This window comes from Enhydra lutris, unplaced genomic scaffold (assembly GCF_002288905.1).
Source record: "Enhydra lutris kenyoni isolate GAN:26980312 unplaced genomic scaffold, ASM228890v2 scaffoldscaffold22, whole genome shotgun sequence".
Lineage (NCBI taxonomy): Eukaryota > Metazoa > Chordata > Mammalia > Carnivora > Mustelidae > Enhydra > Enhydra lutris.
This window is the reverse complement of record NW_019154106.1, coordinates 41930773-41943407: the sequence shown is the minus strand read 5'-3', so window position 1 is coordinate 41943407 and position 12635 is coordinate 41930773. Positions and strand designations below refer to the sequence as shown.

General features: G+C 52.3%; 1 protein-coding gene across 1 annotated transcript in view; it reads left to right on the top strand.

Annotated features, from left to right (window-relative positions):
- The first annotated feature begins 1432 nt into the window (after positions 1-1432).
- LOC111149941 (otogelin) overlaps positions 1433-12635 on the top strand; it is a 77745-nt gene continuing 66542 nt past the window's right edge. The window contains 8 exon segments of the mRNA XM_022507214.1: positions 1433-1606; positions 5657-5729; positions 6621-6713; positions 6882-7036; positions 9297-9415; positions 10701-10906; positions 11717-11847; positions 12103-12209. Of these exon segments, the coding sequence (XP_022362922.1) occupies positions 1433-1606; positions 5657-5729; positions 6621-6713; positions 6882-7036; positions 9297-9415; positions 10701-10906; positions 11717-11847; positions 12103-12209 (1058 nt within the window).

The window sequence follows — 12635 nt, the reverse complement described above, 5'->3', positions numbered from 1 at the left end:
TACTTTGTTGATTCTCTACATCTCTTAACTAAGTCATATGGTTGTTATTTCATAGTTAGAATCCAGCAGAGTGGCAAATGGGCTTACAAGGGAAATGCAGTCCACTAGCCAGCCACCTCAATCTTTTTCCATGAGCAGCACTCCCATAGACTCTCTCCTTCTTTAAATGCTTCCCTTCTTGGTTTTGAGGATGGCACCGAGGCCTTGCTCTCCTCTCCTATGAATGTTCTTTTTCAAGCTTCCCCTGCCTTCATCTATTCCCTGACCAGGGTTCCATCCTTGACTCCCTCCTCTTCCTCTCATCTATGCCTATGGCTTCAAATACTGTGTGTGGGGAAGTGTGCGTTATTTACCACTATATTCCCAGAACACTGTGTGGTAAGAAATAGATGCTCAACAAATTTGTTGAATGGACGAATGAATGAATGCTTCCCAAGTCTATATCCCTGCCTAGGGGTCTCCTGGGGCCACCACTACCATCATGATCTTCATCATCATAATTATCTGCAAGGCTTGCATCCGGTTGGCATTCCCACACTTAAGTGCCCCAGAGAATGCTTCACAGGTTCTCCAGGCTCCCAAGCCCACAGTTCCAGCATTAAAATATTCTTCCTGGACAGGGAGTGTATCTTGTTCACAAAATTAAAGTGGTTTCTTTTGGTTGGTTGGTTTTGTCGCTGTTTTCCATTTTGTTGTTGCTGCTGCTGTTGTGGTTAAAGTCTGGTCATGAGGGGAGCAGTAATCTGGGAGTGTGACGCACTTCTGTGTTTCAGTCAAGGCTTTCTGAGCTGGGGCCTGAACTAGTGCTGGGCATACAGAGGACTAAGTCACAATCCATTCCCTAGAGGTGCTCAGAACGGGGGATGGGGGTGGGGGTAGAGTAGGGAGGGCCTCGGGGCCCTGGAAGCTGTAGTGGTTGAGTGGTGGGAGCACAGGCCAGAATTCTGCAGCCTTGAGCCTTGGTTGTGTCATTGACCACTGAGTGGCATGTCCCAGGGCATCTGTGAAAGGAGAGTGGAAGACCAGACTCACTCTAACAAGTGCCTGGGGCGTCTGGTGGAAGGGCCTGCCAAGACCCAGGCTTCTAAGTTGGGGATCTTTGAGGAGTAAAGGATGTTGGGGGCTGCACTTGCTCCCCCAGGGTATTAGGGCCCAGTGATCTGAATCCAGACCCCTCTGGGGAGGATCAGCCACAGGACGAGAGGGGCAAAAGGGCAAAGGCTGGCGCCTAAGTTATGGTAGTGAGCTGAGCCATCCCGTCACTCTAGCTCGGGGAGGAGCCAAGCGCCTGGGAGGAGGGGCCAAGGGAAGCCTCGGGCGAGAGAGCGAAAGGGACCGTGGCCGCGGAGTGGAGATGTGACCCTGCCTTCGCAAGGACAGGCATTGGGGCCCCCCGGCCCTGCTCTCAGGCTTCCCAGTTTCCCTGTACCCCATGGGGTCCTTGGTCCCTGGCGCCCCCACGCCGGCGCTCTGCCTGCTTCTGGCCTGCGTCTGGCTGGCGGGGGGCGAGCTGGAGAGCCAGTCCCTGCCGGTGCAGTCTCTCGGTGAGAGGGGTGTGGACTAGGGGAGGCGGGGGTCGGGGGAATGTTCAGGGGAACGGGCTTCAGCATGTTCTAGAAAGGGAGGAAAAAGAGATTCGAGGGAGGTCGGTCAGGGCGACAGCCAAGGGGAGGTTTGGAGGGGGCACAGAAGGAAAAAGAGGCCAGCGACAGCCGGTGGGGGGTGTGTGGGCAGAATGGGTCCCAAGCTAGGCAGGATGGAAGAGACCCCAGGTGGGGAGCTAGAGAGAACTGGGGCACAGAGAGTAAGAGGAGAGAGGGAAACCCCTGTTGGAGAGGTGGCCAGAGACGGGAGAACGCATTGAAGTCTGTAAGGAGAGAGAATGGGGGGATGAAGAAGAGGCTTCCTGGCAGGTGGGGGACAGGTGGTGGGAGACCCAACAAAGGGAGGCCTGGCTTGAGTGGAGCGCAATCGTCCCCAGGTGCAGCACCCACAGCCCAGGGTGATGGCCAGCTACAGCGACCGGAGCCGGCCCAGAAGCCCAGGTGAGCAGGCGCAAGCCTGTGGCTGCCCCACCCAGGCCTCCCACCTTTATTCCTGGTGTGGATGACCCCAGGGTTTTAGCGCTGAGGGTGGGGTGCCCTTGGGGTGGTGGGGAGGCATGTCCCATTCCTATCCCCTCCCCGACATTAGGCTTGTTTCTTATCTAGCCACAGACATCAGGAGGTGACCCTTGCCACGGAGGATACAACAACAGTGATGGGAAGCCAGGTGAGAGGAGGCCTGGAAGGGGGGCTTACACGGGGAGGGGCTTATTTCTGTCTGGGACTGGGGCTGGCTGGGAGGTCTGTAGGTTGCAGGAAGGTTGTCTCTGCAGTTACTTGAAAAGGAACAATGTTCCCAGTGTATGTCCGAAGTATGCAAATTCACGGGACACTTGTATTCCCACTTCACTAATCTCTTGGGACCCTGTGGTCAGATCAGTTTGTTTTTGTTTTCGTTGTGTTTTATTTGGGGAGGAGGGCACTACAATGCAATCAGGACATAGCAGACTCTCCCGTGCCCTGGGGTGAAAGTATGAAGGTGGAGTTCTCTTGTCCCTGCCTGGTCTGGGGAGGTACAAAACCCCATAAGAGGCCCTATTCCATACCTTGACCAGGGCTCCAGCAAGGGTGCTTTGAGAGGAGAGATAATTTTTTTTGGTCTCTGGATCAGGTGACTTAGGCTCTCTTTCCAATCCTGTCCTGCACGCGTCTTTTCTACGATGGCAGACACGTTACAAATCCAGCCCACCCCACAGCCAGATCTCCCAGAGCACCTTGAACCTCAACTCATACACCTTGGCCCTAGGGATCTGCTCTGGGCATCTCCTTGTGCCAGCAGTTTGGGGAGTATCATTTATAATAGAAAACAGTGTGCCCCCAATACCTCCCCTTTGGAAATAGGTAGGAAGACCCTGAAGGCAGGAGGAGAACTTGTTTATTCTATAAGTGGTAGATAATCTAGGCTTTTGATTTCTCGTTTGACCATTTTTTCAGGTCCCAAGTTTTAGAATCACAGTCGGATGCAGTTTGAGTTGAAAGAAAATGGTTTTTTTGTTGTTGGTGGTGTTGTTTTAAGATTTATTTATTTATTTTATTTGAGAGAGAAGGTTGGGAGGGGGAGAGGGAGAGGGAGAGAAGCAGGTAGCCCACTGCGGGGCTCCATCTCACAACACTGAAATCATGACCTGAGCCAAAATCAAGGTTGGATGCTTAACTCACTGAGTCACCCAAGCGCCCTGTTATTCTTTTTATATATGATGATATCAAGGTAGGTGGGTAACCTGTTGGGGCCCCTAGGAAGCAGGTGAAACAAGGTCTACTGGTGGAGCCAGCCTGTTGCCCCACAACATAAAGGCCCCCCAGGACTCTAGGAATCCCTTTGTTTTGGTGGGGAAAATGACCCTCAGCCAAGCACCTCATCCCCCTGGCAGGATTCCTTCCTTGCTGGATTCCAGGGTAGGCCTCCCTCCCTTCTCCTTGGGGAAGCATCTGGAACAGACAACACCAGTAGGTTTCTCATGTTTCTCCTTAGAGCAAATAAGGGGTTGGAATGGCCTTCCTTTAAACCCACTGGAGTGGGTGTGGGGGAATGAAGTCATTAGCCAGAAAGTGAACCTGGGGATCCTTCAAGGGCTTCTGCCTGGACTTACCTCATCGGTAAGGGTGGGGGTCCCAGACCAGCAGCTAAGCAACCTTCATTTCAGGGCTGCCATATTCCTACAGAGCACAGCCATTCTCCAGAGAACTGATCGTATAGAGCAGGATGGGGGAAAAATGCATTGTTATTTACAGGAACCTCAATTTCACTGAAATTTAGCATTCCCTTTAATTATGCCTGTAGGCTACAAACCACAATACAGCAGTAGCAGTATCTGTGACTGTCACCAGGAGAAATCACAGATATTGTCATATCACCTTACACTTGTTGGTATTTCCAGATCTCCTTTATACTCACTACCTCAAAACTCTGGCCATGATAAGACCCATTGTTAGATCTTGCTGTTTAATGTAGTAATAAACTAGGACAAATAGTACCAAATCACACATTTTTATAAAATATTTTCATAACTATATTGCAATATAATCGATGTCTTTTGTCATCTTGTGTCTCATGTATTTATACACATTTTTCTAGGATTGGGTCAATAGATTTTGCTCGATTATCAGAGAGGTTCTTGGCATCGAAATGACTAGAAACTTCTGATCTATACTGAAGATGAATCATTTGGGCAGGATTTAAAAATTTCTCCAGAAAATGGCCTTGATTCTGTAGCGCTATCTTGCCCTCGTTAACACCAATTTCAGAAGCCACATCTGAGGTGGGGGCGAGGAGTGGAGAGACAAAAAGACTAGGTTTCATTAAGAGCTCTTTGGGGCCTGTGGTATGCAAGGCGATCGTTTTCCCCATGTTCTCTGAGGCCCTGTGAGATGGATTACGACAAGGATGGGAAGCCTGACTCCTGGGGCTCAGGCTGGGTGTGCAGGGTAAGGAGAGCTGGGGAGGACCCAGGAACCAGACGCCAAAGTGGGACAAGGCCCAGGAGGGGCCAGTGACCTCCTAGGGGTCAGCAGGACAGTGAAAAGGGAGGTGGTGAGTACCCAGGGATGAGGCGGAGAGACTGGGCCCACCAAGGAGGGGCAAAGACCTGAGCTGGGCTCTAGGGACAAAGGGTTCTGAATCTTCTCCATGTTCTAAGTCTGTGGCCAGAGGCTGGGGATTCTGCCCGAGGATGTAGAGATGACAGTGAGAGAGGAAGACACGTGAGACAGATACCCACAGTGTGCTTGGTGCCTTGTTGGCCCTGTGAACAAGGACATGAACTCCCTGAGGGCTGGGACTTTGTCCTGTTCACAGTGGTAATCTATAGAAACAGGGAGGCTGGGGCTCTGAGAGGGGAGGAGCTTGTCATGCCCAGACCCCAGAGCCAGGTGATATGAGCCACCTCAGACTAGGGTCCCAGGTATCCAAATCAGCTAGCTGTGTGGTGACTGGACACACCTGATGTTCAGGATAGTTCTAGTTTCAGGTGGTTTATATCTGGAGAGACCACGTGTTGGGATTTCTGGCCTGGAAGATAGATTTCTCAGCTAACTTTGCATGTGTCCTTCTCAGATTTATGGTGTCAGGGAGAGTCCTGGCTTGGAGATGAGTTCTGAGGACCATGGGTGGTGACCTGTGAGGAAGGTTGGGGTGGAAGATGGGGTGAGATGTTCTTCTGCCTTGGGGCAAGGGGCTGCCTTTGTTTCCTAGGCCTATTCATGTGGATTCTGTGGTGGGGAGGAAACATATTTGTTCTCCAGATAAGGGGTTTTGTGTTGGGCTGTGGGGGACTCAAAAATGTACTAGGGAGGGAAGAAGAGAGGGGAGGCTGGGGGTTATTGAAGCATGGAGGGGAGGGAATATGTTCAGGCCGCCAAGATGCCACTTTGGAGGGTAAAAACCACCTTCACTCCCCTAGGGCAGGCCTGAGAATTCTCCCAGACCTTTCAGAGGTGGGCCTGGGGAAGTGGAGTGGCTGGGGGCCTCCCTCCTCCAGGTGATGGACAGGAAGGGCCATGATGTTTAGGAAATCCCTCCCTGACTGAGTTCTCTTCCTTGTCTTTAAAATGAGACTGAAGTCCTGGACTCCTTGGCCATGTCTTCCTGGGAAAGGCGGCTCCATCGGGCCAAATGTGCTCCATCTTGTAAGTGACCCCCTCCCTGTTGCCTGTGGGAGGGCCCTGGCCCACAGAGAAGCTGTGAGGCCAAACCAGGCTCTCCTCAGGGCCTCCTATGTCCTCTTTGCCCTGCAAGGGGTTCCTTTCCACCTTTCCCAGCCCTGGCCTCCCAACTCTATTTTGCTTTCTCCTTCCTGGCTGAGGAGAGCTTCCTCTTCAGTGTCCTGTTCGTATGACCATGGCCCTGTGGCTTTTCCCTTTCATGCTGTCTGATGCCAGTGAGATTGGGCTTCCTTGTATAGTGGTTGTTTCCTCTCTCCACTTCACCCTGTTTCTTTCTCTTTCTCGCCCTTTCTCTTGCATCCTGGCTCCTTTCCTCACCACACTCTGCTCCCCTCTGTCTTATCGTTCTCTGTGCTTTGTGGCCTTTCTGTCTACCATCTTCTCAATGTGAGGCATTTCCCCACTCCCTGGGTCATGCTTAGGTGTCTTCCCCTGAGCTTAAGGAACAGTGAGGAAGAATGGTCCTTGAAGATCTCTGGGCAGTCTCCCTGCTCACCGTGCATGCTCCATACTCAGTCTGCCTTGCGTGGCGGCCAGGAACTTTAAGCAGAGGGAGCTGAAGGCCCAGGTGGGGATGACCCGGGGTCACTTGACTCACACTGAGGACAGGTATTCTGAGACCCCACGCCTCCTGCATGTCAGGGAGGGAGCCAGGCAGCCAGATCTGAGGCAAGCTACTGGTGCTACCATTAAGGGCTAGCTACTGAGGAAGGCTGAGCCCACCTGTGGTGGGGATCTGAGTGCCATGCAGCTCTGGGAGGGCCGGGTCAGGTGCCTGGCATGAGGGAGGTGTTGTATCCTGGGGTTCTGCCAGCTTGGCTTAATGGGGGGGTGCCTTCTGTGTCTCCCCTGCAGACTTGTTCTCCTGTTTCAACGGGGGAGAGTGTGTGTACCCAGCCTTCTGTGACTGTAGACGCTTCAATGCCACAGGACCACGCTGTCAGATGGGTGGGTCTGAACTCTGTCCCAGCCCTGGGATGGGCCACGGGTACAGGGAAAGCTTGGGGGTCTGAGGCCTGGGGGTCCCGGGCTGGGAGAGGCGGGGGCTGGCCCTGCTAGCCTCTGGCCTGAGGCCCACTGCAGCTGCACGGATAGGTTCTCTCTTCTCTGGCACAGTGTACAATGCCGGCCCTGAGCGGGACAGCATCTGCCGGGCATGGGGACAGCACCATGTGGAGACTTTTGATGGTCTCTACTACTACCTCTCCGGAAAGGGCAGCTACACCCTGGTGGGGCGCCATGAGCCTGAAGGGCAGACCTTCTCCATCCAGGTGAGGCCTTCTTTACCCTGCCAATCTAGAAAGGTTCCATGGGGCTCTGGAGGTTGTGCTGGCCAGGGCTCTGCTTGTCATAGTTAGAGAGTCTACACCTGGAAAGAGCTGGGGCTCCTCAGTTCTCTCTCACCCACTTACTCCTGGTTGCCCCTGGCCAGTCATTGATTTAGTCACTCGGCATTAAGTGTTAAGCACCTACCTGTACTCTTCCTGGCACAAAACTTGGTAGTGGCCTTGTGGACAATAATACAGATGTGGTCTCTGTCCTCGTGGAACTCAAAACAGACATCAAGTTGAATGAATCATTTCAAGAGTAACTGAGAGCTTCAGAGGAGAAATGCCAAATGTTAGAAGAGCATATGGTAGAAACCTAACCTTGTTTATTGGGAAGGATAATGATCAGGGAAGACTTCCTGGAGGAAGTGACATTGAAGTTGAGATCTGAAGAATGAATTGGAGTTAGCCAAGTGAAGGGTCACAGGGATGAGGTAAGAACATTCTAGGTAAAGGGAATTTGGGTGCTAAGGACCTGAGATAACAAAGAACATCATGCCTCTGAGGAAATGGTAGAGATCCTGGATGACTCAGTTCAGGTTTCTCTCTTCTAAGAAGCCCTCCTGGATGCACTGACCTCCTAACCTGGCTCAGGGGCTCCTCTCTGTGTAACCAAAGTTCTATATTGTTGCATGGTCCATGCCTTTCTCTTACAAAGGTCTGTTTCCAGGTTGGTCTTTTCTAGTGGATAGAAGCTTTCTAGGCAGGACCAATGTCTTTCCATTTGATGTTCCCAGAACCCAGATTAGTGCTCAGTAAAACTCTGTCCTGTCTATGAACACATGTGTGAGACTCACTGTCAGGTAGATCTGATTTCCATGCTTACTTTGGGTGCTGAATGGAGGTCAGTACACCTCCATCTGGAGAAAAGTCTGCTTGGGGAGCCAGCTCTGCTGAGGGGTACCTTGGTTAAGACTGAGCTAGTGCCAGGGGCTTGGGAGTTTGGAGAGGTCTTGGTGCTCACTGTCATCCCTCTGCCGGCAGGTATACCCCTCTGTCTCAGGCATAGACCGGTCAAGGGGCCGCCAAGGTACCATACCCTGGATGGGCTGACCAACTCTGTCCTCTCTACCTTGGCATATCACACATTGGGGTTTCTCATGATGGTCATTTCATGATGGATATGTTATAATTACTTAGACTAATGGGGTGCCATGCATTCATGGATTATGAAATAAACTTAATGAGTTATAACCAGCATCCCCCTCCCTGGAAGAAAGAAAGAAAGAAAGGAATAAAGAAGAAAAAAAACTAAAGAGAATGGAAAATATAATGTGGATGAATTACACATTAACAGGGGTGAATACTATTTTGTAACATTTTTGTTTTATTTATATATGTATATATTTATATTTCTTACTGTGGGTCATGATCTAAAGTCTGAAAAATTTAATTAGACCGTGGGGTGGCTTTCACAGGCCCCACTTTCAGCTGACCTGACTCCAGCCTGCTCCAATACATTTAAGGTAATCTAGTGGAAGGGTTTCTACACTGGGAAGAGAAACATTGAAGATTTTTCCTAAGCCCTGGGAGCCTCAGTTCTCCCTCTTCTCTTGGGTCTTCTGGCTTTGAGGTGAAGGTTCTGCCTGAGGAGGAGGCAGAGGAGACAGGCACGTGACAGGCAGCACGGGAGTGACATGTGTGGCTGGGTGTGCAGGGAAGGACTAGACCGTCCCCCTAGCCTGCCATGGTCATGGTAGGAGTGTGTATTTATAGTGTGTGCATGAGAGTGCCCAGTGAATCTATGAGGGGTGTGTGTGTGTGTGTGTGTGTGTGTGTGTGTCTGTATTCTGTATCAGAAGGTGTGAGTGCTTACCTTGGCTTTGAATCTGATGGGAAAATCTGGGTTACAAAAATGAAAAACTCAGAAATAGGGAGATAGCACAATGTCTTGGAAAGAGCCCTGAAATTTAGCCTTCAATCCTGGGATGGAATCCTGGTTGCGTGCGTGCGTGTGTGTGTGTGTGTGTGTGTGTGTGTGTGTGTGAGACCTTCATCACTTCACCTCTCTGAGTATCAGTCGCCTCCTCTGGGAGATGTGGATCACCACAGCTCTGTCCTCCGTGGGGTGCTTGGCACACGGAGGGCAGGTGATCGCATTAAGTGGGAGCTTCGCAGGGTGTCTCTGGGCTCAGAACAGAAGCTCAGGGCCAGGCCTTTGGCCGGAACCCTGCACAGTGACCTCTAACCCCCACCCAACCAGGTGCACAACGACCCCCAGTGTGGCTTCTCCCCCTACGCCTGCTCCAGGTCAGTCAGCCTCTTCTTTGCGGGCGAACAGGAGATCCGTCTGGCCAAGGAGGTCACCCACGGAGGCGAGAGGTAACTGTAACACCTGCCCTGAGCTTGCCTGCTCCCTGGCACTGGTGGTGGGGGAGGGTGAGCACCTTCCTTCGAAAGCCTGAAGAAAACTGTTTTCTGGGGTTGTCCACTGTCAAGGCAGTAACATATAGGCAGGCCAGCTGGGTTTCTTGTCATCTGGGTTTAAAGAAAAATGAGTCCCTCAAGATTTTTCTGAGAAACCCTGTGGGCTTCCAGACAGTGGGTATTCGGGCCAATAGCAGAATTTTCCAGATAGTTGAGAATATACCACTACAAGCATGCTTACTTTTTTTCTTTCACAATTTCGAGGGAATCTTCCTGAATGGATCATACAAGTTGAAGCCTCCTCAGAGCAGATACTGAGCACAGTTTCACATTTTCTGATGACAAAGGGTCATTTGAATGTCTCTTATCTTTCTGGGACATCAGGGACCAGGGGAATGAGGACTCTTCCCCCCACACCACATGGCCCAGACTGTGGTTCTGAAATCTTTCTTGTCATCTTGTCTTCACTGTCCTCTCCTTCCCTTGCTGTCTGCTGTCACGCTGCTGCTGGGTTGGGAAAAGGAGTCGTCCTGTGAGGACCCTTCTCCTGTTCTCATTTCCTGCTTCAGATTTGGAAACTGGGTAACCAAGCTCTCTGGGGCCGAGTGTAAAACTGAAAGTCCAAGGGTTTCTCCTGTGAAGAAAAGATTGGTATATGGATCTTTGGGTACCAATTTTGGCTGGTTAGACCCTTTTTTGTTTTTGTTTTTCTTCCCTGATTTTCAGGTGGATTGAAATTTGACACATTCCAGACAAGCTAGGAGACCCTGTCCCATACAACTGGGAATATGGTTGGGACGGCTACGACCCTGCTTCTTTTCTTCCGCTCCCAGTTTTCCTTATCCCTCAGCTTTTTTCTCTTCCTCCCCGCTTTCCTGCTCCCCACCCAAAAAACCAAACCAAGTCAGTGTCTGCTTCTACCATTTCTCCCATCTAGGAGAAAGGAGCTGGCAGCTTCACTCTTAAAATTTATCCCTGCCAGGGAAATTGCAATTTTGAAAGCAAGCTTTAAACTCTGAAGACAAAAGAATCCCTATCTAATGGTGGACTTCAGATACAGGGGAAGTCAGAGGGAGGGAAAGTGGGGGCCGCAGATCCCATGGTACCAGTGGCGTGTGGATGAGGCGGGTGCTGAGTATACGATGGGTCCTGCGGGCAGGGGACGGCAGGTCCTTTGGTGAAGGGACTGGATGAGTGGAGGTGGCGTGAGCAGCCTGAAGCTCCGGGCCATGCCCTGCAGGGTCCAGCTGCCACAGGCGATGGGGAGCGTGCGTCTGCAGCGGCTGGCCGGCTACATCCTTGTGCGGCATCAGTCAGCCTTCACGCTGGCCTGGGACGGTACCTCGGCCGTCTACATCAAGATGAGCCCGGAGTTCCTGGGCTGGACTCATGGGCTGTGTGGGAACAATAATGCTGACCCCCAGGACGATCTGGTGACCAGCTATGGTGAGGAGCAGGGCAAGTGGCCTCCGAGGACTTTGGGTGGTGTGGGGGATGGGCCAGGCTGGGCTGGGTGGGAGAAGCCTTGGGGCAGAACCCCGGGCTGGAGATACTGAAGATCCAGCGGGAGGCCAGGGACCCCTTCCTACCCAGTGTGTGGCCTCAGGCATGTTCTTAACCACTCAGCCTCAGTTTCCTTATCTGTAGAACAGTCACAAGGAGCACCCCTACTAGGGTTGTGTGAGGGTCTAAAGGGCACTTTGCTAGGGGGATTGACCCCACAAGATGAGTATGTTTCGGGGCCAGGAAGCCAAAGGCCGGAGAGAGCCCAGATGAGAAAGGGCCCCATGGGAGCTGAAGATGCCTGTGGAGGTGTGGTAAGAAGTACTAGTGAAGCCTACAGGGCCAAATCGTGGTGGCTCTGCCTGGAAGAAGGGAAGTGATCTCTTTGAGCACCCACAGCATACCGAACACTTAACATACAGTTTTTGCAGTAACCTCATGGGGGCACTATCTGCCCTGTTTCACATATGGGAGAGCTGAGGCTCAGGGAGGTGCGGGAGCTTGTCCAGGCTCGCATCAGCTCGAGGCTGGAGCAGTAGGGAGCTACTACAGGTTCTATTGCCTATTATCACTAGCTTTTTCAGGAGAATGGTTCCATTGGGAAATGCAGACTGGGATGGGAGCCAGGAGGCTGGATTCTTCAACTCCTTGCCCACCCTTTGGCATCTCTTCTGCTCCCCCTGCCCTCTCTCAGAGCCCTCTGTGGCCCCTTCCCCACCATCCCCCTGTGGTCATACTCATTCTCACCTCCAGGGAAGCTGACCGACGACGTGGCTGAGTTTGTGCACAGCTGGCAGGAGCAGGCCCCCAACCAGCCTCCAAGGCCTACAACTTCCTCCCTGCCTCGCCCACCGTGTCTACAGCAGAGCCCAGGAGCCATGCAGGTCTGGACCCTGGGGAGAGCGCCTCCCCCTACCCATCCTAGTGTCTGGCGTAGGTTCATTTCCTGTCCACCTCTTAGAAAGTCTTTGATTGGAGGGGCCCAGGCTCAACTGTGCCTATGGTGCCACCCTTTTTTCTCCATCATTCTTGTTCTCTCTCCTGAGCTCAAATTGGCATTCAGTGTGCGGGGCTGGTGAAGTCCAAGGGCTGTGCGTGGCTTTGCCAACCCTCAGCTCTGCTCCTGGCCCTTCCCCTAGGGTGTGTACAACCGGTGTGAGGCACTGCTGCGGCCCCCCTTTGATGCCTGCCATGCCTACATCAGTCCTCTGCCTTTCACAGCCAGCTGTACCAGTGATCTCTGCCAGTGAGTAGGCAGCCCAGAGTGGAGCTGGGTTTGGGTTGTGGGGAGACCAGTCCTGGTATTGCGGGGGCCGGGGGACAGGGAGGCAAGGGGGCTCAGCATGTGGGCCACTGAGCCTGACAATCCCAGGCCCTGGCAGATAGGCTTCCCAAAACTCAGAAATTCCTGTCTGTGTAGGTAGGACAGAGCTTCCCTAGTCTCTGAAGCCCAAAAATGGGGACCGATGCCCTCAGGGTCAAATAAGTCAATGGCAGTGTGGGGACTGGAGCCCAGGTGTCCTGCCTCCATCTGTATATGTGTAGATATCTTCCCGGTTTCTCTTTCCTAGCTGCGTGACAAGGAGGGCTGCCTTGAGCCCTGGAAGACTTCAGAGGGTGCTGGAGGGCAGGTGGCAGATTGGGTTCTAGTGTGACGCTTGGTTTCCTGGCA